Source organism: Nyctereutes procyonoides, unplaced genomic scaffold (assembly GCF_905146905.1).
Source record: "Nyctereutes procyonoides isolate TBG_1078 unplaced genomic scaffold, NYPRO_anot_genome, whole genome shotgun sequence".
Taxonomy (NCBI): Eukaryota; Metazoa; Chordata; class Mammalia; order Carnivora; family Canidae; genus Nyctereutes; species Nyctereutes procyonoides.
In genome coordinates, this window is record NW_026575126.1 from 55,535,833 (window position 1) to 55,561,540 (window position 25,708).

General features: G+C 44.1%; 1 protein-coding gene across 4 annotated transcripts in view; it reads right to left on the reverse strand.

The window, feature by feature from the left end:
- The window catches only part of COG7 (component of oligomeric golgi complex 7), an 82,925-nt gene that overhangs the window by 14,265 nt on the left and 42,952 nt on the right, over positions 1-25,708 (reverse strand). For 3 of the 4 annotated variants that reach the window (XR_008666493.1, XM_055341129.1, XM_055341128.1), the window contains exons 10-15: positions 21,762-21,878; positions 17,144-17,209; positions 12,379-12,565; positions 10,725-10,865; positions 4,893-4,976; positions 1,103-1,217 (exon numbers count right to left, since the gene is read on the reverse strand). Coding sequence is in view for 2 of the 4 variants with exons in the window: in XM_055341129.1 (XP_055197104.1) it covers positions 1,103-1,217; positions 4,893-4,976; positions 10,725-10,865; positions 12,379-12,565; positions 17,144-17,209; positions 21,762-21,878 (710 nt within the window). In the remaining 2 variants the exon portion in view is untranslated. The remainder of the gene's footprint in view (positions 1-1,102; positions 1,218-4,892; positions 4,977-10,724; positions 10,866-12,378; positions 12,566-17,143; positions 17,210-21,761; positions 21,879-25,708) is intronic. The other variant, XR_008666494.1, reaches the window with a different exon arrangement.

The following is a 25,708-nucleotide window of genomic DNA, read 5'->3' on the forward strand; positions in this document are numbered from 1 at the left end:
CTTTTACAATTTTATAATATTCTTTTATCCATTTCACTATATGGATATCAAAAAGTTTTAACCAATCTCTACAATTTCACATTTATTTTTCTTTTCAATGTTTTGCTTTTATAAACAATGCTGGGATGGACATTCATAGAGTTATACTCATAATTATTTTACTTGCATAATTATCTGGCAAGAGAATTCTCAGTCTATGTCTGGCAGCTTCTTGTTCAGAAGCTGTGCTGTGTTATCTGACATGTGAGTATATCTGTCTGTCAGAAGCTTGCTGCGGAACCTGCCTTTTATCAACATAACGGGTCACTTTGGCCTGGCTTTTTATATTTTGCTCTGATTCAACTTCATCACCTTGCTTTCTTTTTTTGGATTTACATGGGATGCCTTTTCACATCCCTTTATTTTTAGCCAATGTGATTTTATTTTCAGTGTGGCACCTTTTAGTAAGCTGCTGAAATCTTTTATATACCATGTGATTCTTCTGTTTGCTCAGTCTTACGAAGGAAGGCCTAGAATATCCCATATTAGGAATAAGATGACTTTGGATCAGAAAGTATGTGGTCCCTATTCAAACCTGGGCCCAGATAATGAGAAAAAGGAAAAGTTTTAATCTGTTATATCTTCACCCTGTCAGTTTAGAGACTGAGAAGCATTAGAGAGCTGAGAACAAGCTGTGGCCAGAGGCATCTGGATAGGAAACGTCACCTCCATGGTGATGAGCTTATGTTTGTCCTAACAAGCAAAACTGTTCTTTTGGATGCTGCTTTACTTGGCACGTGGTCCACAGAGAGGGAGCTCGCACTCGCCTGGTGGGATTCTTGCCCCCAGAGCTTGTGTAACCCTGGGCCCTCCTGCCACTGCCTCCCCAGCTGAGTTCCTCCCCAGGGATGCTCCGCATACAGTGAGAGGGTCCAGAGGCCCCTCTCTAATCTGCTCTGTCCTGCAAAAGTTCCTCAGGGGGTATAAAAGGTGAACCCCATCTTTCCTGTCCCTATTTTAGATGTTCAACAATTCCCTCAGTGGGAGTCTGGAGAGAGGTGTGTGCTGAGGATCAGGGAGGTCCAGTTAAACCTCTCCTGGCTTTCAGGCAAGCCTCTCTCACCTTGCTCAGGAGGAAAGGGCAGCTTCCCAGCGTGCAGAGCCAGCTCCAAGGCAGAGTCCTCCTGAGTCACAAAAGGCTCAAGATTCAGAGGGAGGGACATGATATACTGCCCAATCTGAAACACAGGAAAGCACTTTCAGTCCACATTACCACACACAGCTAATTACTTCTGCAGTATATTCATGTGAAGACAGAGGGGCAGCCCAGGTGGCTCAGCGGTTTAGCATCTGCCTTCAGCCCAGGGCGTGATCCTGGAGTCCCAGGATCAAGTCCCACATCAGGCTCCCTGCACTGAGCCTGCTTCTCCCTCTTTCTGTGTGTCTTTCATGAATAAATAGGTAAAATCTTAAAAAAAAAAAAAAAAAAAGAAGGCAAACAGAGGACAAACAAAAGCACGTGACCTGGGGCGATCCCAACTCTGATCTTTCCCATGTGTGCTAATACTGCTATGACGGGACCTTCAAAAAATCAATGGCAATTTGCATGTGTATCACAGATTCATCCTCACACTAATGGCTCCACTATTCTTGGAATGCATTCAGTGCAATCTTTACTTCAAATGAGGTAATGGACACCAATAAGCACTTGCGCAAATAAATATAAATTATTACTATTCATAGATGCAAAACCAGTAGGATGCTAACATTGACAAGTGCAGGGCCAACTAAGAATCCAAATCCTGTCTTCTGGATTTGGCTTTTGGTCTCTCCTTTAGAAGTGATCTAACTAAAAGAAGGAAGGAATTTTGTTGGGGAAAAAAAAGCCATTAATAATTATAAATTAATTTGTATGGAAAATTGCATTGTTTTCATAATACAAACTCAAGAAATAGAGATCGACAACACCTTCTTGGCTAATGGGGAATTGGAAAAGACAGGATTACAAAACATTTGGGATGAGCCCACAAATAATACAATGCTTGTCACGTATTTATCAGATGCACATGACTTGGCCATTATGGGTATACTTTAGATGCCAGTTTCTATTAAAATTCATAACTGTTTTGCATTTTAAGTGTACATTTTTGTTTCAAAATAAAATTGATTTTCAGGTTACAACAACATACTGCTTTAGTTTTTGTTTTTGTTTTTTAAAAAGGTCTTTGAGCCTATTGCTGCTTCTTTTTGCTTCTATATTTATTCCATATGTTTGAACTTAGAGTTGATACTGATTCTGCAAACTGAAAGTCCAAAGATTATCCAAGTAAGATCTTCCCCTCCTGGCCTCATACACACCTACATGGTGGCAGACTCCCCAAATCTCCCAGCACAGAAGGAGATTCCAAACATTTCCAAACATTGGATGTGGGCTGGTTGTAGTTAAGTCTCAACATCCTCTGATCCATCATGCTAACAGAACGGTTAGTTTGCTCTCCCTTTAAGGAGGTACACAGATAGTAAAATAAATGAAATCAGCATTTTTTTCTTTGCATTTAACTTGGTATAATCTCTTACTCAAATTAGGTACATGGGCTGCTTTCCTCACTAGTAACAAACGCCACTGTACAATTCAGCTTAAAAATGGCAACAAATGCATCATTTTTCCACAAGACCAGAGAAAGAGAAGGAGCTGGCTTCTGGGCTTGGGATCTCTCCCTTCTAATTCCACATGGCAGGTACTTCCTGAATACCTCCTCTGTGCAAGGACCTCAGGCATACTCCTATTTGGTACGACTTTCATGACTGTAGTCATAACATTCTAGCTAAATCCACTCACCCAGTTTTGCCTGAAATGAAGCGTCAGGATCATTATACCTTGCAACTATGTTGTTTTTTCAGTTTTCTTTCTTTTTTTTCCCAAAGCATTTTCTCCTATTTCGCCCTTCTATAAAATGCCCACGAGGCTCTGTGTGGGAGAGGGCATTCACCAAAGAGGTGAAGTGTCATTTAAGTGCAAAATTTCAATCATCTGGTATCTTGGACTTCAGCTAGTTGGTGGAGCCTGTGGAGACTGCTGTGGTTCCTAGACAGATTCCATGACCGCTGGTCTTTCTCGGGAGTTCTATGTTCATCTTTTGGAAATCAATGTGGAAAGGGATGCTTACCATCGCGCCTGAGGCTATTTGTCTACTATTCCCACATATTCAATAAATACTCCTTAATATCCTGTTTGGGTAAGCTCAGTGACACAGGAAAAATGAAGAGCTTTGTGGTCAGATGGACTTGGGTTTGAGTTCTGGCTCTACCACTGTGGGATCTTCCTGGTGTCACCATCTCTGACAGAAGGATGACCGACCTCATACTCACTTTAAAGGGCTGTGCCAAGGATGAAATTAATGTCATATGATACACGCATAAAGCACCTGGTGTCCTAACAGAACGGCTGCGGGATAAATGGTCCCTCTACCCACCCCCCCCCCACAGCCTTGCTGCTTGCCTGTGAAATGCTACCACCAACCAGCTCACATTGTTGCTATCAAGATAAAATTCTGTCTAGGCCACACACTATCTCACGACACTGATAAAAGCCTCACACTGTCCTTACACACAGCGTGTGTCTGATAAGTGCTCATTTCCTGAGTTCAGGTCATCAGCCCCCAGGAACAATCCTTAACTGGTTGGGGGTGGGGGGTGCCATGGTAGGTGGGAAAGGGCCTGGAAACAAATCTGGGCCTCCCCTACTCTTCCACATCTCAATTACCTCAACTGTGAAATCATTCAATAACCTCTCAGGTCCCTTCAGCAACATCATTTCCTGAATCAATTTAGATTGTACTACAATGTTTCAGTTCTAAAAATAAGATTATTCCCATTGGTTGTAAGAACCAACCTACATCTTAATAGCTTCATCAGTACAGGTTCTCAGGTACTGCCTTGGAAAACAGGAGGAAAGTGATTGCCATTTTGAACTTGACACTGCTCCCAACTAACAGAGAGAACAATGCCATCCTCCTTGCTGCAGCCAGTGGGATCACTGGACACTTCTAGCTGTACACTAGTTACTTTTAAAATTCCTTTGTATCTCTTACAATAGACTCATAACTTACAAAGCAGTGGGTTCTAAAGTGACAGCCTTAGGCAAAAATTGCTTATCTCAGAATCACCCTAGAGAATGCCAGAAATCTACCGCAGTGTGAGGTACCTGTGTTTGGAGTACATTACTCCTTCCTGGTGCCTGTCATGCACACTGACATCTAAGGGCAAAGGAGCTAGACTGCAGGCAGGAGTGAAAAGAAAGGCCACATGCGGGCGTCTGAGGAACTGTCCACTCCCAGGGTTGAATGGAGAAGGCAGAAAAGACTCCCAAGTTCTCTGTTTCCCAGCAGGGTTAATTCTGTTCTTTAATATGGAGCCTCTGTAACTACAGTCCTTAAGGGATTTCTTCCCTGCTGTGAAATTACACATGAAAACATCACACAGGGCCTGGGGCAGCGTAGGTGTTACTAAAACATTGGCTGAATTTGAATTCAGAACTACATCTACAGTATTCCTCTGAAAAGTCATAAAGAAGAATTTGGCCCCCTGCTTCCTGTCCTTCCAAATCGGAATTTCCTATGTGCATTCAGGCTGTGATGCCCTTAGGTGGGGGTCACACCTCCCATCCGGAGAGATGGAGGAGGGGTATGAATGTGTTAAGGTTTTAAAATTAGCTTGTGTTGTCAGTTGATTTAATAAGGGCATCAGCTGCCTTTGCTTAAAGCCCTGGTAACAGAAGACAGCTACCCAAAAGCAAAGGTTCAGACAGCACAGACGTGGTAATGACTACTTTCCCAGAAGGGCCAGAATCAAAAGGCAAGGCACGGTGGACACTGCTACAACCACCCCAGAGAAAAGCCCCCAGAAGCCCTTACATTGCTGATGTACTCCAGGGGAGTGAGACTGAAGGTAGGCAGGTCGTCAGTCAGGGTCTCGCCAATGCCTGCTGTGTTCCAGCTCTAGGGCAGAAAGGAGAGAAAGCAATCAAGGTCACAGAAGCCAGGGACCCCGGAAAGTGCCACACACAGGAAAATACTCAGAGAATGCAGCATTACTACAGGTGTCTTTGGTTGGAGACAGCCTTGGGAATCATCACTATTCAACAGACGAGGTATTTCTCAAGTCATCACCCTGAAGCCTGCCACAGAGAAAATAGTTCTTTCTCTCTTTGGATTCCTGCAAATACATTAAACAGGAGCTCCTGCCTTCTTAATAGAACTATTTGCTGAGAATTGTTGTTCCCACTCGGTCTGTGAAGATGGATGTCTCATGGTCTGAGTTTCTTCAGTCTAGTGGGCACACGGGCTTAAGAGTTGCTGGGCACAGCTAGCCTAACTCCTGGGTATTCAGCACTCTAGAGACTAGGACCGCCCCGAATCCTCCACAGAGGCCCCATGTAAATACCTACGTTGGGAGGGAGGCCTGGGCAGCCCTTTCTGGCTGCAGGAATATCCAAACCATATTCACTCATACTATTTACTGCTTTTATTTCTTTCTGATTTCTGCACCTATTTCTCAACTGATTCAGAGCTCATAGGGAAAGGGAAGGGAAGGAACCTCCAGACCCCACCAGCTGACCCTCTGTCCCCTGTGATCCCTCTGGGGAGATGCTCTTCCTTCTGACATTTAAAATGAGAACATCGGTGCACCTGGGTGGCTCAAATGGTTAAGCATCTGACTTCAGCTTGATCTCAGGGTCCTGGGATCGAGTCCCACATCAGGCTCCCAGCTCAGTGAGGAGTCTGCTTCTCCCCCGCCTCTCTCCCTGCTTGTGTTCTCTCTCTCTGTATCTCTATCTCAAATGCATAAGTATAATCTTTAAAAAATTAAAAATAAAATTAAAAAAATAAAATGGGAATGTCTATGGTATCACTGTGTGAGCTTTCCCAGCAGTCTCTCAAGAGTCAGGCAAATTACCAGCACGTGCGTGGTTACGGAGTTCAGCTTGGCACACCTTCATGCACGAATCTAGTTTCTTAATTCCAACCTGAGTCACCCTAGAGCCAGCCTGGAAAACAAGGCTCTTTCTGGCTGTACTCCTGGAGTGACTCCCAGGTCACGTTGTAGCTGTTCTCTGCAGCCACCTGATGCCATCTGGTTGCTTGATCCTTTAAGCAACGTTCCGGGAATGTAATGACCACGTCCACCTCTGGGCTCCCGGCCCAGCCTAAGCCTCAGCTGCCCTCCCCATGTTCCCCAGCACCGGTTCAATTCTAATATTCTTTGCTTGAGACAAGTTCTTTTCTTCCCCACCTCCACCTTTGGTTTTCTAAACTCCTGTTCTTGCTTGAGAATCCTCCTCTGCTTCAAAATAGCCTAATTTTCTTCAGTTACCTCCCACCCCATGGAGAAGAAATACTGTGATCACCCACATGTACTGTGTGCCCATGATGTACAGAGCCTCGTGTCCCGCTTGGTAGAGAGGAGACAAAGAAATATAAGACTTGGGACACTTGAGTGGCTTAGCAGTTGAGCGCCTGCCTTCAGCCCAAGTTGTCATCCTGGAGTCCAGGGATTGAGTCCCACATCAGGCTCCCGCATTAGAGCCTGCTTCTCCCTCTGCCTGTGTCTCTGCCTCTGTCTCTCCATGTCTCTCATGAATAAATAAATAAACTCTTTAAAAAGAAAAAAAGAAAAGAAATGTAAGACTCAATCCTTGCTCTCCAGAGCAAGGCAAACCAAGATCTCCTGACACACTCCCCTGCTATATACCTCAACACGGGTCCCTCCCCACCATGCACATGTGCACAGGCTACTACTTGGGAGATTGAGACAAAGGCAGAGTTTGATACCATAAGAGTTCAGAGGAGGGAGGGCTCAGGGTGATTACAGGAGTGGGCTGCAGGATGCCTGAGGTGCAGAGAGGGAAGACCAGAAGGGGAATGCATATTTCTCAACAGTGGGCTAAGAAAGGGCTTTATTTTCAACAAATAAATCATAAGAGAGTGAGAGAGAGAAGGGGAAGAGAGAAGAAGAGAGGGAAATGGAGGGAAGGGGATAGAAAGGTGACCTGTGGCTCATAAAAAGACACATTGAGGGGATCCCTGGGTGGCGCAGCGGTTTGGCGCTTGCCTTTGGCCCAGGGCGCGATCCTGGAGACCGGGGATCGAGTCCCGCGTCGGGCTCCCGGTGCATGGAGCCTGCTTCTCCCTCTGCTTCTCCCTCTGCTTCTCCCTCTGCTTCTCCCTCTGCCTGTGTCTCTGCCTCTCTCTCTCACTGTGTGACTATCATAAATAAATAAATAAAAAATTAAAAAAAAAAAAAGACACATTGACCAATCCCAGTATGCAGAATGAACCTGAATCCTGACTGCAACAATGAAATTATGACTTTTATGACAACTGGAAGTTTGAACACTGATTAATGATATTAAGGAATCATTTCTAACTCATGGGTGATTTGGGTACTATGATTATTTTTAGAGTTGTTATACTTTAGAGATGGGATATATACAAGACAGACGGCCAGGAGTTGATCATGTTGAAGAGAAGTGATGAGAACATGGGGTTCATCATACTCTTCTACTCCTGAATATGTACAGAAACTTCCCTAATAAAGTTTTTAAAGATAGACTATTATACTGGACCTGAGGAGCCAGGCAAGGTCCTACATGGGGGGTGGGGGGGACAAAATCAGAGTGGTGCTTTATGAAGATTAATGCAGCAACTTGGGAGGATTGAGGGAGAGGAAACAAATAAAAAGTTCCAGGAACAGCTGGGAGAGGAGGAGATGCCTCAACGAGAACAGGGCCATGGAAATGGATGGGAGACCTCTTTAAGAAGAAGGAACAATGCAATAGTGATTATTGCCAAAGAGAGCTGTGGTGACGGGGCAGAGACTCGCAGGCCAAGGAGGCAGACTGGTGGGAGAGGGACGATGCCCAGAAGAATGGGAGTAACACTGAGGGGCTGAGCGGCAGGGAAAAATCAGCGTCCCCCAGCACATACAGGGAATGAGCACTGCGGGGCTAGAGGCCCTGGGAAGGCTCCATGGGGAGCAGGAGGAGTGGTCAAGCAGAGGGCAGAGGGGGAGAACGGCCACAGTGGAACACAGTTTGGAACAAGGGACGGTGGATGGTGGGACAAACTAGGGAGGTGCTTATTAGCAAGCAGGGTAACAGGGAAATGCTGCAGGTTATGTTTTAATTGTTCAAAATGTATTTAAAATTTCTTTCATATGGGCTTTTCTATCCCATCTGTCACCAGATAATGTGGGCAAACGTCAACAGTCAATTTTGAAATGGAATATAGTGTTGGTTGATATTCTTGAAATGTGAAAGGGGAATACAATTCACTAGCAAACATTAAAAGCAAACACTGAATGACCAGGGTTTAATTTTTCAAATCCGTAAGGCTAAAGTGCTTGCCTTTGTGTTGTGTGCTTTCCTGCTGGCAACTCTGGGAGAGCTCCTCCTAATCTCTGAGCTGCCCGACTCCATTCCCAGGGGCCCCCTCGGTGGTCATAGACCTGGGGAGGTCTAGGGATTCTAGCAACAAGAGTCCAACCAACCAGTGAGCTCTGAAACGCAGAAGTGGGGCTGGAAGAGCAGTGGTAAGAACTGAGCTTCCAGAACAGAAGGTCAAGATGTTAGGATTTGGGGGGGGTGGGGGGGATGTAGGAAACCGGTGAAGGGGATCAGGAGTACACTTGTCATGACAAGCACTGAGTCAGGTGCAGAATCGTTGAATCACTATATTGTATACCTGACACTCACAGTGTATGTGAATTATACTGGAATAAAAAAAAGAGGTTAAAAAAAAAAGATCCTGATTATAAACATTCCCACAAATCACTTGTGTTATCCTATAATACACGTGAAATATTTTGAAAACAGCTACACTGATATTACTACTGGCAATAAAATTGCTGGATGGAGTTCAAAAAAATTTTTTTTTAAGCTCTAAGAGAAGAAAAATAATAAAAGCAACCAGCTCTGGAGGTGGGGGAATGGGGACGGGGAAATATAAAGAATGCTAATCCCCTCACATCTTTCAAAGCTGCTCAATCAGTACCAGCAGCTATGTAAAATGGAAGTGTGACCAACCAAAAACAATGACCCCAGGCTCTTAATGGTTTTCATAATCCTTTTTGTGCAACTTCGGAGAGATCTTCTGGGTGCTGCTCTTTTGTAGAGAAGAACCTATTATCCCAGGTTCCACCATCCCTTTGGTTTCACTTCCTTTTCTAGTCAAGTTCAAATAAATGTTATATTGTATACATTTTGTTTTGTTTTTTTAAAAAAAACAGCATGTATAGGACAGTTCCACTTCTTCTATGGATCTATCTATCCCCTGGTGTCCCTCCAACCTCTGGCAGAGGGCAGGAAGAGGTGTCTGGGGGGTGAGCACCACATATTCGCACAGATTTCTATATTGTGGGATTCTGAAAGGATCTATTGCTTTTTTCACTGTAATATCCCAGACTGCCTGAATTTCTGAAAACGAATATGTGCAATTTTTATTTTAAAAAACTGTCATTCCTCTTTAAAAATGAGACTCACAGAGAAGAAAGCCAGGCCTTATAAAGCATCTGCTCCGTGGCCGCTGCAAGGCTAAGTTCTATCATCTATGAAATGTCATGTAATCTTCACATCTGCATGGTCAGAATCAGTGTGTCCCCATCTAATGAGATGAGGCCTTCATGGAAAGCCGCGTGATGCGATGGGACCATGTCAGGGACATCCCTTCTGCTGCGCTGTGACAGAAGTGGCTCTCCTCCAGCTCCCCCACCACCACCACCACCTCTACAACAGAAATGCAGAATCTGACTGCAGTAGCCCCATGGCATTCTGCAGGAAAATTATAATGAATGAAAATCCCGGAATTTGGGGGGTAGAAGGAACTCTGAAATCATTAGTCCAACGCCGTTGTTTCATGGATGGGGCTTCTGAGATCCAGAGAGATCTGCAGACTCTGAGGTCTCAGGTCATACAGTGAAGGAGTAAATGGCCCTCGAGCCCTGGTCTCATATGCTTTCTAGAGGACAACAGGAGGCAAACAACATGTAATCATGTTCCACGAGCTCTTGGTGCTTCCGAAAAGGATCTCCTGGCTATTAAAGGCCCATAACTGGGTCTTTCTCAAAATTTTGTCCCAGAAATCTAAATGGTGGTGAGGAGACCAGACCTGTGGAAGTCAGAGCCAGCAGAGAAGTGACTGATGGGTAATCCCTTGAAAGGAGTCAGGACAAGCAGCAAAGGGTGCAAGGTGAGGGAAGCGAGGCACCCCAGGAATAGCCAGAGTAAAGGGATCAAGGACAAAACACAGCAGAACCCCTCAAACCCCAATCAAAAGCACCAAATCAGATCTGGTAAGGTATTCTCCCTGGTGAAGTTCCAATTCCAAAACCAATGCTCACGGAAAGAATGCCCCAACCCGCCCCAACCTATCCGGTGGCACATAATCTCCCTCAATTCTTCCTGAGAAGGCACAGCTGCTCCAAGTGGTGAAAGTTAATCAAGCAATAATAATCCCAAGAAGCAGGATGAAAGTAAAGCATCAAGGTGACTCCAATTAAGATAAGAAATTCTTGCTAAGCAGTAAGTTGCAAGGGAACAGTGAGTCTGTATGGTGGGACTTCCAGCCTGGAGAGTTAGAGCTGTTCCTCTTAAAGCTCCTGGGGGGTAGGGGTGGCGGGTACCCATGCTCAAAAGTGCTCAAGAAGGAGGCAGCACCCAGAGGCAGATCTATGGTCAATGGGAAACTCACGTCCATCTTGGAAACGAGAAGCAGCTGCTGTTTGATGCGCAGGAAAACGGAATCGAAAGCCAGCTGGTGGGCCTGCTGGTTAAGCCGAGTCAGCGCTATGCGAGACGCAGACAGCAGGTTGTGGTTACTAGACCCTTTTTCCTAAGATGAAAAAATGCAAAAGGCCATTAGGGCCTGGCTCTACCCAAGGTTATTAGCTAGTTCAACATTTTCAAAAGCTGCTGAAAGGAAGACAGTGAGGGGGTGGGTCCGTATGATAGTGGCTCCCAAGCAGGGCTATGCTCTGGTACCCCCTGCAGAACATGCTGGATTACAGGTGCACAGGCTCCACCTCGGAGCTGCTGAATCAGAGACCAGCAGGGGGTCTGGAGCCCAGGAAGCCATGTCTTTAACTCCTTTTCCAGGCAATTCTGATGCATCTGTTAACTGATTCTGATGCAAGCTCCTGGGCTGGTGGTTTAGCAACAATTAAGTGGGGACTGTCCTTCAGGGATAGAGGAAGGGGGAGAAAATGATCTCAAGTGCCAGGTAAGAACAAGAGTGAGGGACAGGAGTCTGATTCCCAGAGAGGTCAAGTCAGTTACACCCGGCTGTACAGAAGAGTGAGAAAACCTAAACGAGTCTCAAGGAATTCCAAACAGCCTGAGAAAGCACAGAGATGGAAAATGTAACCTTAGTTTTGCTATTATAAATGGACTGATTACAATAACAAACTAAATCAGATCAGCAATAAAGATAAACAAGAGTTGCTTTAACCTAATCACAGAAGCATGGATGAATGAACCTGCACAACTGTTTTAAGAATTATTTGTCAGGCTCCAGCGCAGCCAGCAGGTGGGCCGTGTGAGGGCAATGATGGAGCCTCAGACACATCCAGAGGCTTACCTTGAAGTCATCCCTGAAGCTTGAGGCCCATCAGGACACCCTGACAGTGCATTTGGTGCCATAGGAACAGTAAAGTCTCCTCTGCCTATCACCAAGACGGCAACATTCAAACCTGACCAGGGGCAGAGGGATGGTTCTAGAAAGGATGCTACAGCACTCTTAGGATCCTGGGGCCATTCACAGGTTGCTTGGTGGCTCGTTCCATTTGTTGGGAGGCTCTTCTGTCCCTGGACCCCAAGGGGCCCAAAGCTCAAAGTCAAGGGCAGCACAGTGGTAGGTACACTAAGAGCTTATGCTAAAGGGGCAGTCAGAAGGGAATGCTTATCCTCAGGTCCTCCTGCTGTCAGGGGGGGAATCCACTTCCCCCGTGGCAGGGTGGGGGGCCTTCTCTGTGGGTTCTGTCCACTAGCAGGCAGTACACATTCTGGTCCCCTCTCTGCCAGTTAGTAACAGGGGCCTATCCCTGCAGTGGGGCCAGAGGTCCTCCGGGCAAGTCTAACTCTGGAGGGAAGTACAACAAGCCCGTCTGGCCTCTCATCCAATTTGCCTTTCACCATTAACAAAGCTCCACTGTCCCAACTCCTACACCTTTATTTCCATTTGTTCCAATCCAGGGTAGTTTACTAATTCCTTAAAATGCAAGGTAAATCAGAGAAGTGGCAGTGGGACACACTGTGGCCCATACACTGAACCAAAAAGCCTGGATCAGGGAAAGGGTGACAAGCAAGAAGCTTCCATTTGCAAGAATGCTACCAGTCTGCTCTCATACCTTAAGGGTGTAAAGTATTTCCATTAAACTGGCATATTCAGCCGGGTTATCTTTCTGGAGATAATTATATTCTTGCCATGGGTTCTTGGCAGAGCTCTTCTTGTCTGTCAAGATACTGTCCTGAAAACCAGCCAGGCTTCGAGGACTGTAGGAGTCAGAGAGATATTTGCCAGCTGTGGACAAAATCCTGAAAAATGAAAGCGAGCATTATGCCCTGAGCTGTTTGCACAGAACTTTCCTCTGGGAGCATTCTGTTTGCTCCTTACTAAATCCCAAGATACCTTTATGAGGCAGATTACTTTGAGTCCATTTATAGGGAAAGGAAGACACCCTTCATCACTGGGCTTGGACCTCAGGCGGACAACAGATGCCAGGTGTTTTTAATTCCTATTTAACTCCAGGTCCACCAGAATATGCCCCCTTCCTGATAAGACACACAGCCTACACAGGGCAGCTGTCAGTTTGCTCCTGTCTGGGATACTGTGTCTTTTCTCTGTAGCCCTTTCTCGCTCTGTGCGCATCACTATTGGGAACAGAGCCATGGGGGGCCCCCAGCCCCTCAGCCCCAGTGGTGCTAGATGTGGCGGTGGGAGAGCCAGCCCTGGGAGAGCCGTGGCAGCCTGGAAGCACAGCCTCTAGCCACGAGACTCCCTATCACACAACTGGGCCGCTGTGGTGTTTGTGTTCACCCACCCGAGAAAGGCGACTTTTGTAGTTGAGGTGCCACAGAGAGAGCTACTGAGAGAAGCAGGGACTTTCCAATTTCTGAGGAGGAAAAACGCCTAGAGAAGGTTCTAGATGAAGACTGATCTCTAAGGGGTTGAATCTCTATCCTTCCCTGATGGATGCTGCAAATCCTCTGCTGTTTTCCCTGAGCCCAGCTGGACCACCCAGAGTACACATTTGACTATGCACAGAACTGTATGAACATATGCAACCAGGAGGACAGACATCATATTCTATCCCAAGTGTGGCTGACTCCTTGGCCCCTCCTTTACCAGAATTTCTCATGAAAAATAATTGCTTTGGGATGCCTGGGTGCCTCAGCAGTTAAGCAACTGCCTTCGGCTCACAGTATGACCCTGGAGTCCTGGGATCGAGTCCCACATCAGGCTCCCTACATAGAGCCTGCTTCTCCCTCTGCCTGTGTCTCTGCCTCTCTGTCTCTCATGAATAAATAAATAAAATCTTTAAAAAATAAAATAAAATAAAGAAAGAAAAAGAATTGCCTTGGACTTGGCAGCTTTTAGGCTGAACTCACTCTTTCAAAACAAAAAAAACTCCAGTGAGCCTATCAAGGAATGTATGTTACCTGCAAACCGTGGGGACAGGGCCTTCCCCAGGAACCACTGCTGACACAAGCAGCCACCTGCCTCTGCCACTAAGCAAGTTACGCTCTTCCCTGTCGCTTAAGCCTCCAGGTGACTTCGGCTATGTCTTTTGTCTGCCAAACTGTGGCCTGTTCCTGACACCCTTACTTTCAACTGTTCACTCTGTGAGGGCCAAACAGGGTGTTCTTTCCCTCCGAATTCCTAGCACTGAGCATAGGGCCTGGCCTATGGCAGGTGACCCTGCGTTTGGCAAGCAAGATGTTGAGAGCTGCCCTCTGGGAAATCAGCTCCCCTTTGGCAGGGTCATGGCCACTTGTGCCTCTATTCTCTCAGCAAGGGGAAACTGGCACCAGTCTGCCATCCACAATGAAGACAGATATGTCAGGAATGTTTTAAGTATTAAAGACCACAGTTCAAAATGTCAGAATAGTGTGCTCAAAAATAAGAACCAAATCTAAACAAAACAAAACAAAACAAAACAAAAAAAACAGTTGAAATAAACACAGTTCCAACCCTAAGTAATGAACAGTACTTTCCTCCCCAGCTTCTTCCTCATCCAGACAGACACCATTAGATGAGCTAATCACAGACTCAGATTTCCTAGGATGTGTGTTTACTAGTACTATGAACTAAACCTTACTGAAATGAACACTTGATTTCTTCACTCACAAAGAAACATTTTCTCATTACTGGAATGGGCGGGCTATAAATAGGTCTTGGGGATGGCAGATAATTAAACCGTCCTCACCTTCAAGAAGCTCAGATTAACGGGGGAGTGCTAATGGCTATGTGGGGAGACAGAAGGTAAGAATGCACAGAGGGAGAGGCTAACGTTATACTTCCATGTGCCTCCTCAACTCATCTCACTTCATGGAAAGTTATCATTCACTTCTTTACGAGCCATGGACACTTGTAAACTTACACTGGACCTCCCAAACCTGATGTTCCCACTAAACTGTGCCACTAAGATCTTACCCGGTGAAAACACCACTCTGTCAAAAATAAGGGATAGGTGGCGTGAAAGTACAGAGCGGCCGTGGCGAACTCCCTGTATCTCACCTGACTTGCCTAATTCACCAGAAAGCCCTCCAGGGGCACTTGGCCCATAAGTCACAAAATCATCCCTTTTTGCAAGGAGGTGATCTTAAGAGCCCCAAAGCCAATGTTCCTCTTGTCGCTGAAGTAATCTGGAGTGTTTTGAGCTACTATCTTGGCCACCTGGGGGGGCCAAGAAGGCACAGTCCTTGGGCCAAGTCTGGGTTCCACAGGGGAGATGGAGGGGAGATTGACAGGAAGATAAGATAAGCTTTATAGGCAGCTGCCACACCCTGGCCTCCCTAATGGGAACACAGATGGCGACTGTCGCTCTTTTCCCTTTCCGGGCTGGATGCTTCCAGAATGAATGATGTCACCTCTTAAAGAGGCTCCCCTGGATACGCCCAATTGGTTCTCAACTCACACCAAAGCTTGGGTCAGATTTTCAGCTTCTCTGGGCTGCAAAATGCAGATGGAGAGGCTCATCCTTTATCTACCACGGTCCTGTTCAGCTTCCCAATCAGATCCTTTCGTTTTAGAATGCAATATTCACCTTCATTAAAAGACTAAGGAAAACCTGTATGTCCTGATATGGAAAGATATCTGCTGTACACAGGCAGAGAAACCCAGGTCCAGGGTGGGAAGCTAATTTGTGAAAAAGACAGTGTGGGCAAGTGTGGAGGTGACACACTCCAGACGGCTCAGCTGATGGCCAGGTTCAAATCACTGCCTCATGGTTACGTGACCTCAGACACAGCTATTTCCACAGGTCATTTCTTTTACCATCATCCGTGCCAGACTCGATGCTTTAATGTCCCTTCATCTGTAAAAATATGATGAACAGTACCTACCTCTTTGGCCACTAAGAGGGTTATTGATAATTCCTTAAAGTCCTTAATGTCAGAGCTCAATAAATATTAGGGGTGGGGGCAGATGTTAATAGTGTTTCTTCTGGAGAAGATTTTTAGGGTGAGTAGCTTCCATTTTTATTTTGTATATTTGTGAACTGCTTTCAGTTTTGCAATGGGTTGGGACCAAACTATAATTACTACTGAAATTAAGAAAATAAGAAGCTGCATGCCTTTCTTTTAAATACATAAATGTTATATGTCTGGCTCTTCCCAGGAGTCCTCTGAAAATTCAGACCCACTTGCCCTCCGCCACAGGCCCCCCTCACTGTGTGTGTGTGTGTGTGTGTGCACATGTACACACGTCAGCATGAGTGTGTGCGGGGGCAAAGGGGGTAATGTTTATTGTATTTATAGTATTTAACACACACTCCACTACGTGACTGTGGTGCTTCGGTTCTATTCATTGCTGTGCTAGGCTGTTCAGGAGTTCCAAACAGCAGTAGCTGCCCATTCTACCCCACGGAAAGACATTGCCCAGAACAAGAACTGCTGTGGGAGATTGTGGAAAATGAAGACAGTGTGTGGGATCAGAAATGAAAGAAGACAAAAAGCAGAGAGAAGGAGAAACAGCTGACTCGGAACACTGACCCCACCCCTCAACCACTCATCCCTACTTCCCAGCAGGTGGGTATGTTGCTGTGTACACCCTATCCCATGCTGCCCCCCACCACCAGCTTTCATTTTACAGTGAACCACTGGCAGAAACTCCCTCCCACCCAGATTACTTTAGGACAATACAGGATTATCTGAGTAAGAGATGACAGAGCTGCTGCTAGGCTCTCAGACAAGTATGCGAAATAGACTTCTTCCCCCCAACTCCTAGAGAACACAGAAATCAGCTGTCCCAAGAGAATGAGAGATTTAGCTGGAAGAAGGAAGGAAATTTGGAAGGCTGGAGCCCTTTGAGGGGAAAATCAGTCTGAACCCGACTACTTCAGGGCAACAGAAAGCCCTGGTAGGTATGGGAATAGAGAAAGGAGGGAAAGAAACTTTTCCTAGGGCTGACCCCTGAAATCTTCCTTCTACACACACCAGCCCTGGCACCACAGAATTCCGCTGCCAAATCGGGAAGGCTGGCTGAGTGAATCTCAATTCCGTGGGCTGCCCCACGGGCTTTCATCACCACCCATAATGCTGTTTCTATGGAGAAATTTACTTTGAGTCCCAGTAATTAACTTACAAACAAGCAGTGGGAACCCAGCCCATTTATAATTTGGAGACAACACGTACTGATTCCTCATTTGGGCTGCAACTTCCATATCTAACCAAAACTCTGTGACTACTGCCAAGGAGCTCAGAGCCTTGCCCTTTTTAGGTGCTTAGTAAATGTTTAATGATGACAATAATGACACCTTATATCTAGGTACAGACAGTTCTTGAGCCATGTGACTTTCAGATTTGACCGTATGTTGTCATTGCTGTGTTGTGTGCTGTATCAGGTTCTTCCCCAGCCAAGAACCCAAGGACTCACCCACAACTCTGGCCTACCTGTTTGCTAGCTGCTGCTCAAAGTCCCCACATTGCCGTAAGAGCTCGCCACAGGTGGCTATTATCCTAAACAAAACAAAAAGCACTTCAAGTTCAAGGACCTGGAATGTTGACATTTACAGGACAAACATTGTCTCATTCATAAACATTTTAACTATTCACTCCTTTTGGTGGTGCTGGGTTCTGGAGAAGCGGTTAACCATTGAACAGTCTACCTGATGTGTCTCGCTTATTAGTAATTCATGGAGAAGGTAAACACGACCCCCTTCTAACATCCTCCAGTCGCAGGCCTCTCTGCTAGGAATCACAGTTCTGTCCTACAGGTCTCAGATAATCTTACATTTCCCAAATATTGAGGTGCTTTGGGGCTTCATCCTTAAGGAAATGGGTTGGATATACTTCATATCTAAAATTTAAAACTCAGGGCACCTGGTTGGCTCAGTCAGAAGATCATGTGACTCTTGATCTTGGGGTTGTGAGTTCGAACCCCACATGGGGTGTAGAGATTACTTAAATAAATTTTAAAAAAACTTTAAAAAATAGTAAAATTTAGAAGCCAACAATACATTAAAAAAAAAAATCACTCACCACGATCAAGTGGGATTTATTCCAGGGATGCAACAGTGGTTCAGTACTTGTAAATCAGTCAATGTGATACATCACATCAACAAAAGAAAGGATAAAAATCATATGATCATCTCAATAGATACAGAAAAAGCATCTGATAAAGTACAATAACTATTCATGATAAAAACTCTCAACAAAGTAGGTTTAGAGGGAATATACCTCAACATAATAAAGGCCATACATGAAAAACCCACAGCTAATTTCATCCTCAATAGGGAAAATCTGAGAGCTTTTCCCCTAAGGATCAAGACAAGGATGTCCACTCTCAGCACTTTTATTCCACAAAGTACTAAAGTCCTAGCCGCAGCAATCGGACAACAAAAAGATAGAAGGCATCCAAATTGGTGAAGAAAAAGTAAAACTTTCACTATTTGCAGATGACATAATACGATATAGAGAAAACCCTAAAGACTCCACCAAAAAACTATTAGAACTGATCAAAAAATTCAGTAAAGTCATAGGATACAAAATCAATGTACATGAATCTATTTCATTTTTTACAATAATGAAAAAGCAAAAAGAGAAATTAAGAAAACAATCCCATTTACAACTGCACCAAAAATAATAAAACACCTAGGGATAAACTTAGCCAAAAGGCGAAAGACCTGTACTTTGAAAACTATAAAACACTGATGAAAGGAACTGAAGAGGATACAAATGGGAAGACATTCCATGCATATCGTTGGAAGAAACAATATTGTTAAAATGTCCACACTACCCAAACAATCTACAGATTTAACACAATCCCTATCAAAATACCAACAGCATTTTTTCATAGAACTAGAACAAATAATCTTAAAATCTGTATGGAACCACAAGAGACCCTGAATATAGCCAAAGCAATCCTAAGAAAGATGAACAAAAAGCTGGATACCACAACCCCAGATTTCAAGATATCTTGGAGTAATCAAAACGTATGGTACTGGCACAAAAACAGAAACACAGATCAATAGAACAGAATAGAGAGCTCAGAAATAAACCCACCCATATATGGTCAATTAATCTATGACAAAGGAGGCAAGAATACACAATGGGGAAAAAAACAGAGTAAATAAATCTCTTCAACAAATGGTGTTGGGAAAACTGGACAACTACACACAAAACAATGAAACCAAATCATTTCCTTACACCATACACAAAAATAAACTCAAAATGGATTAAACCTTAAATGTAAGATCTGAAATCATAGAACTTCTAGGAGAAAATATAAGCAGTTATTTCTTTGACATTGGCCATAAAAACATTTTTCTAAATATGATTCCACAGCCAAGGGAACAAAAGTGAAATTAAACTATTGGGACTATACCATCAAAATAAAAAGCTTTTGCTTTTTGCAAAGGAAACCATCAAAAAAAACAAAAAGGCAATCTATGGATTGGGAGAAGATATCTGCAAATGATATATCCAATGAGGGGTTAACATCCAAAATACATAAAGAATATATACAACTCAACACAAAATAAACCACAAATAATCCAATAAAAAAATGAGCAGAGAGGGGCACCTGTGATGGCTCAGTGGTTGAGGGTCTGCCTTTGGCTCAGGTCGTGATCCCAGGATCTGGGATCGAGTACTGCATCGGGCTCCTTGCAGGGAGTCTGCTTCTCCCTCTGCCTATGGCTCTGCCTCTCTCTCTCTCTGTCTCTCATGAATAAATAAAATCTTAAAAAAAAAAATGAGCAGAGGACTTAGCAGAAATTTTTCCAAAGAAGACAGACTAGTGGTCAACAAACACATGAAAAGATGTTCAACACCACTCATCCTCAGGGAAATGGAAATCAAAATGAGATATCACCTCACACCTGTCAGAATGCCTATAGTAAAAAATATAAGAAATAATAAGTACTGGGGCACCTGGGTGATTTGGTCAGTTAAGCATCCAACTCTTGATTTTAGCTCAGGTCATGATCTCAGGATCATGAGATCAAGCCCCATATAGGGCTCTGTGCTAGGGGTGGAGCCTGCTTAAGAGTCTCTCTCCCTCTCCTTTTGCCTCTCTCCCTAGCATGCATGTGCATGCACGCCTACACTCACTCTCTCTCTCTAAAAAAAAAAAAAGAAAAGAAAGAAAGAAAAGAAATAATAAGTATTGGTGAGGATGTGGAGAAAAAAAAACCTTGTGCACTGTTGGTGGGAATTTAAACTCGTACAGCCACTGTAGAAAACAGCACGAAGCTTCCCCAAAAAATTAAAATTAGAATTACCATATGCTCCAATAATGTCACTACTGGGTATTTATCCAAAGAAAACAGAAACACTAATTCAAAAGATATATTCCCATCCCTATGTTCACTGCAATATTAGTTACAATAGCCAAGATATGGAAGCAACCCAATGTCCATCCATAAATGAATGGATAAAAAGTATGTGCAGTATATACAATGAACTATTATTCAGCCAAAAAAAGAATGAGATCTTGCCATTTGCAATCACATGGGTGGACCTAGACAGTATTACTCTAAGCGAAACAAGTCAGACAAAGACAAATACCATGATTTCACTCATATGTGGATTTAAGAAACAAAACAAAGAAAAAAGAGATAGACTTAACTACAAAGAATAAACTGGTGATTGCCAGGGGGAGCTAGAGAGATGGGTGAAATAAAGGGGATTAAAAAAATTAAACTTAAATTTAAAAACCAAAATTCATTACTTAGTATTTGTCAGATGTCTGCTATTTGCAAGGCAAAGAAAACTGTTTTGATACTAAAACTACCTCTCTCTCCGATCCCATGAAAGACAGATGAAAACTAATCCACTTGGCTTCTCAGAGATAAGCCTGAATGACCATCATACCTGTATTTAATAATCCTTTAATTTTCAAGTAATTTTATGCTAGGCCTCAAACTGCAGCTACAGAGTCCTTCAACACCAAACTATAAATGTCAGGACAAATCCAAGGATTAAAAACATCTTAAGTCTAGTTAATTTTTAACTTCTCTAAAAGTGCCTATCTATCACCAAGGTATCTAAGCATTCCATCATAAGAAAGGTTTATGAGAAAATGAAATATTCCACTTTTCACTTGCCTCAGGTACACAGAATAACCTTCTTGTACATAATATTTTCTGGTATACCAAGCCACCACAGATGATAGGGGATACAGTTAGCTTCTAGAATATTAAACTTCATCCGAAAAAAATAAAAGTCCTTTGGGCAGCCTGGGTGGCTCAGCGGTTTGGCGCCGCCTTCGGCCCAGGGCGTGATCCTGGAGTCCCGGGGTCGAGTCCCATGTCTGGCTCCCTGCATGGAGCCTGCTTCTCCCTCTGCCTCTTCCTCTGCCTCTGCGGGGTCTGCCTCTTTCTCTCTCTCTCTCTCTCTGCCCCCCCCCTCTGTCTCTCATGAATAAATAAATAAAATCTTAAAAAAAAAGAAAAGTCCAGATCAGAGCCCATGAGAAGATTATCCAAAAAGCCCTGGGAGGACTTGGATCTGCTCTGATTGAAGACAGCTTTCAGGGGCGCCTGGGTGGCTCAGTCAGTTGGGTGTCTGCTTGTCCCTTGCAGACCCATGTTGAGTGCTTATAATCACTTAAAATAATCTTAAAATCCTTTTAAATTAAAAAAATAATAAAAATAGGATCCAATCAGGTATATATTTTCCAAAATATAAACTCTAAGTTATTCTAGACCTGAAAAACTAAATGCTAAGGGGAAAAAAAAATCTCAAACCAAATATAAAAAAATAGAAGTCCCTAAAGGAGATGAGTTCATAAGGACTTTAAAATGCTTTAGCAGTGAGAGGGTCTTTCTGGGTTGCTATTGTTGTTGTTTTTAATTGGCTTGTTTTTAAAGTTTAGTTTTTGCTTTAAAGAAAAAAAAAAGGTAGAAAAAAATGAACCCTTACAAACACATCTGTCATTTTTACCTATTATATGATGTTTCTGCTTACTACATGTAGCACACACTTAAATTACAGCCCTCAAAAAATAAAATAAAATAATAAAATAAAATAAAAATAAAATAAAATAAATTACAGCCCTCATTTTTACCTGATGGAGTTCTGAAAAGCTGTCCAATCTTCTTGAAAAAGCGAGTTGGGAGGAATATCATCCAGCTTGCACTTCTTTCGTATTGACTGGAGAGTACTGGTGAAATCAGACACATACCTATGGCAAAAAAAAAAAAAACCCGACAGGGATGTCATCATAAACTCCTCAGCTCTAAAGATACTCAGAATCACAAGGCTCTGGACAAAGGGCTAAGGACCTCAAGAGCATCTTTAGAGGCTCCCACTAAGGAGTCTGACGATTTGTAAACTCTGACCACAGAAGAGTCTTCTCTATATGGCAGGGCTATCTTTCTCACCTGCCAAGGGCAGCTTTAAGAGAGATGCTCAAGATAAGAAAGAAGAGAGCCACTAGAATGAAGACTGGTAACCCATCAGGTGAGAGGAGGAGCTGGTCAATTACTCCCTGACCCAAAGAACCATCCTGACCCATCATGGCCCCACTATGATACCTGATTGTCACCTAGGACACGGTAAGGCAGCTCGCCGATGCCCAGGGTACTTTTGAGGGATTCTTGTTCCCCTCAATTTAGATTAAAAAGCCAAGTTCCATGGCAGGCAAGTGATGAGAATGGCACAGGATGTGAAACTGGATTCAGAGCTGAAGTCCCTCCCCCTCAGACTGCTGTTTGATCCCCCAGTTCCTTCTCAGCACCCAGCACAAGTATAAATCAGCAGCTTCCCTCATGTATGTGTTTAATGTATGTGTGGAAGCCCCGGGAGAACAGGACTATCCCCTTCTAGCTGTTAACAGTGTCCCCAGCAATTAGCACAGAGTTGGGCAAAAAAGAGACACCTAGAAACAGTTCCTGGGTGAATGTAAGACTTGCACAGGGGCCTTGAGAAAGCATCTGAGTGTCTTCAGGCCTGTTTCCTCATCTTTAAAATGGACTTAATTAATGTGGTCTTCTATGTTGCCTCAAAGAGTCACATGACAATGAAATAAATGAAATAGGGGTTCCTGGGTGGCTCCATCGGTGAAGCATCAACCGTTGGCTTTGGCTCAGGTTGTGATCTCAAGGTCGTGGGATCAAGCCCCATGCTGGGCTCCACACTCAGTGCAGAGTTTCCTTGTCCCTATCCTCCTCAAGCGCTTGCTCTCTCGCTCTCTCAAATAAAGATTTTTAAAGATATATTAAAAAATAAATGAAACAATATGCATAAAAGTTCTCTGAAAAGTATAAAACAAAAGCTGATGTAGGGCAGTGTTGTTTCCAAGGACATACAGTTGTGGGAACATGAATGAATACATGCATGTCCTTGGGAGGGTGTTGTGAGAAGAACATGGGTGAGCCAGGGTCTTGTTCTCTGGAAATCACAAGGTTCCCTGAAAACCTAGGACATCTGTGTGCATCACAAGAATCCTTGATAGTGGAGAGCTACGAAACCAACATTCTACTAATGGCACCTTCCCTTTCCACCAAGAGAGGTGAGAGCTTTCTTAGGGAAATCAATCCTTGGCGGGGGGAGGGGCCTCAAGGACCCACTGATGGGGGGGGATGTTGAGGAACATAATTGTGCTTCACTGTCACATTAAACAACTCTGCCACCACCCTGCAACTGTGACAAAAGTGTCTTAGAAGAGTACACCATCAAATGATGCACCTCCTCTACAGCAGCTCGCAATAGCGTTCCCGGGACACTGAGTGGGCAGCAGAGCATGGGAGGCAGGGGCATCTGTTCAGCCACAGTGTGTATCCCATCACATTCTCATCACATTTGTCCTCAAACCATCCAATTCTCTCTCAGGATAAACGTTTCTGGGTATCTCTACCACCTAAGAGTCGCTGTGATGGGGGCTTTAATCATAAGCTTTCACTTAATAGCAATGATCACCATGGGGAGAGCCTCATCACTTCATAGAGAAAAGACACCGGGCCTCCTACAGGTCCCGAGCAGTAAGCACCAGAGCCAGGACTGAGGCATGGGTGGCTCCAACCTCAGAGCCCACTCTAGGCATAGGTGGAGAGCCCCTGATCTTAAAACCCCCTCTTGGCTGTCATATCCTATAGCCTCACCCTCGTTCAAGTTAGGCCAGTCCCCTTCTGCCTCCCCTACATGCTCCATCCTGCTGTCCTTAATGCCCTCCCCATGACAGAACAGGGTCCCATCTCAACCCTGCTCCAGTTAACTTCACACTGATTGCCCTAATTTTAGAGACAACAGCTGCTGGGGTAGCTTCAAAATCTTCCCTTCTTTAGGTGACCTAGTTTCACCACATCCCCTCTGCACAGTTTCAATTTTTAATATAGATCTGTGTTATTTTCTAAAATGAAGTAATCAGGGACGCTTGGGTGGCTCAGCAGTTTAGCGCCTGCCTTAGCCCAGGGCGTGATCCTGGGGTCCCTGGATCGAGTCCCTCATTGGGCTCCTTGAGTGGAGCCTACTTCTCCCTCTGCCTGTGTCTCTGCTTCTCTCTCTCTGTGTCTCTCATGAATAAATACATAAAATATTTTTTTTAAAAAAAGGAAGTAATTGGGATCCCTGGGTGGCGCAGTGGTTTGGCGCCTGCCTTTGGCCCAGAGTGCGATCCTGGAGACCCGGGATCAAATCCCACGTCGGGTTCCCAGTGCATGGAGCCTGCTTCTCCCTCTACCTGTGTCTCTGCCTCTCTCTCTCTCTCTCTGTGAGACTATCATAAATAATAAATAAAATTTTTTTTTAAAAAAAGGAAGTAATCAAAATAATCAACAGGATAACTAAAAGTAAAAATATCACAAAGAGCTGAGAGGGGCATGGATGAGAGGGACAGCCTTACATACACTAGTTCCTCAAGATACAATGGCTAAGGCTGATAAACAAAAATCTTCTCTAAAGTATGGGGTGGGGTGCAAATTGAATTTAAATAAAACATTTTTTAAAATACAGGGGGAAGAGCTGAAAGTCTTCCTTTGAAAAACTAAACGCAAAATGTACAAAAGTAGATATGTCTGAGCAGAAAGACTAAGAGTGGACAGGAAGGAAGGAAGATTTTTACTTTATGTATTTTTTAAAAATTACTCTAATGCATGGTTTTTGTTATTTCATTATAAATTATTTAGATCTCAATAAGAAAAAACTCTTTCCATCCACAAAATCCTGGTTGATGGCAGAGAAACAAAGTGGCCAATTCTGTATGATGAGACTTGTTGCTCATGCTCCTCTTCCTACATGAATGCACCTGGGCTTGTCTGGTTACATCTCTGTCTGAGACCAGTGCTTATGTCCTTGGCAGCCCTAATGTCTACACTGGGAGCTGCCCTCCTAAGCTGCTGACTGTCCATTGCAGTGACCATGAGCTCTGGCTCAAAGGCCTCAGAGCTCATAGGAGCGTGCTCAGTATTTCTGGAATGACAAGAGGAGCTCCCTAAACCTACTACAGCAAAAGAGCTTTCTCTTCAGTTAAAAAAAAAAAATTCTTGTGGGGCACCTGGGTGGCTCAGTCAGTTAAGTGTTTTACTCTTGATTTTGGCTCAGGTCATGAGATCCTGCCCACATCAGGCACTACACTAGGTGTGGAGCCTACTTAAGATTCTCTCTCCCTCTGCCCCTAGAACTACCCTGAGCTTGCACACACACTGTCTCTCTAAAATAAATATAAATAAATAAATTAATTAATAAATAAATAAATTAATTAATTAATTAATTCTTGAGCCTGAGGGCCATGCCAAACTTGAACAAGCTACCAAGGGAAGGTCTTTGGTTAGCCCAAGAATGTGTCTGTCTACAAGCTAGAGACTGGAGCTCTAATCTCCTGAGGGCCCTGGCACCTCAACTGCATAGGTCAGAAAATCCAGCTTTAGGCTGCTTGCTCGCTTTTTCTTTTTCCTAACTAAATGAAACTTCCTATTCTCTCCTTTCTTTCTTTTTTTTCTTTTTTTTAAAAGATTTTATTCAGGGATCCCTGGGTGGTGCAGCGGTTTGGTGCCTGCCTTTGGCCCAGGGCGCGAT